The following is a 1321-nucleotide window of genomic DNA, read 5'->3' on the forward strand; positions in this document are numbered from 1 at the left end:
CGCTCAGCCTTCAGGCTTATGGGACCTTGTGTATGTAATCCCCAGGATGAATACAAAAAAAGATGCAAATACTACCAAGCCAAGACCAGAGGGAAAACAAGCTGCCCAACTTATCTTCCTTAGGGAGGGACACAGGCTGCTGGAGAAGGAAGATGGGACAGAGCACCTTATATCCTTTAAGGGTTTTTTTGTCTTAGGTGTTTTGATTGGTTAGTTTTGGTGTGTTTGTTTGTTTGTTTGTTTGTTTGTTTTGTAATACTGAAATTAGAACCCCAGTCCTAGCTGGGCATGGTAACCCATGCCTTTAATCCCAACACTTGAGAGGCATAGGCAGGCAGCTCTCTGTGAGTTTGAGGCCAACTTGGTCTATACAGTGAGTTCCAGGATATCCAGCACTATATAGTGAGAGCCTGTCTCAACAACAAGAACAACAAAACCAACCCAGACTCTCAGTCCCTTAAACACGCGTGAGGAGCATCCTTGGGCGAGCANCCTTGGNCGAGCACCCTTGGNCGAGCANCCNTGGGCGAGCATCCTTGGGCAAGCATCCTTGGTGTACATCCTCTACCCTATTTCTTTTCCTTATTCATTTGATTCCCTTCATACTTCTGCAGTCCTAGGGTTTGAACTTAGGACCTCAAACACGCAAGGCAATGGCTCAACCACAGAGTCACACCCCCTGTTAGTTCTCTTTTTACTTTTTTTGGAGATAGGGTCTCGCTAAATTGCCCAGGCTAATCTGGAACTCACTCTGTAGCCTTGAGTTTGTAATCTCCCTACCTCCACCTCTCCAGTAGCTGGAGGTAGAAGCATTGCCACCATATCTGGCTCCCTTACACTTCTTTAAAACTGAATGATGCGGCTCANTGGTAACATAAGGCCCTGTCTCTGCTCCAAGCCCAGTAGTTTCATGAGTGAGTGTATNGTTAGTTGTATGCTTAATATTTATTCACAGTGTATAGTCATATCTCAAAATATAGGAGAAATAAGAGACAATAAAACCCAAACATGGCTAGAGTGTGGCTCTGTGTAAAATGCTTGCTTAGCATATGAGTGGGAACCCCTGGCCTTCACCACCAACAGTCTTGCTGGATGCCATGTCACACATCTGTAATTCCAGCACATAGAAGACAGAGGTAGGGGGATGAGAACAAACNTGAAGCCAGCCTAGGCTTCATAAAGAGTTCCAAGCCAGCCAGGGCTATATAGCAAGCCCCTGGGGGTGTTGGTTTTGTTTTGTTTAACAGTCTACAACAAGTACTTTATCATTATTGAAAACATCAAATATCACTTAACCTTCCTGCCTCCCACCCTCCTTTTA

The 1321-nt window shown here is 45.1% G+C and overlaps 1 protein-coding gene across 1 annotated transcript in view; it reads right to left on the minus strand.

The window, feature by feature from the left end:
• Positions 1 to 561, minus strand: part of Ptpn6 (protein tyrosine phosphatase non-receptor type 6) — a 13771-nt gene extending 13210 nt beyond the window's left edge. The window contains exon 1 of the mRNA XM_029478264.1: positions 507 to 561. Within this exon, the coding sequence (XP_029334124.1) occupies positions 507 to 561 (55 nt within the window). The remainder of the gene's footprint in view (positions 1 to 506) is intronic.
• Positions 562 to 1321: the final 760 nt, after the last annotated feature.

This window comes from Mus caroli, chromosome 6, assembly GCF_900094665.2.
Source record: "Mus caroli chromosome 6, CAROLI_EIJ_v1.1, whole genome shotgun sequence".
Taxonomy (NCBI): Eukaryota; Metazoa; Chordata; class Mammalia; order Rodentia; family Muridae; genus Mus; species Mus caroli.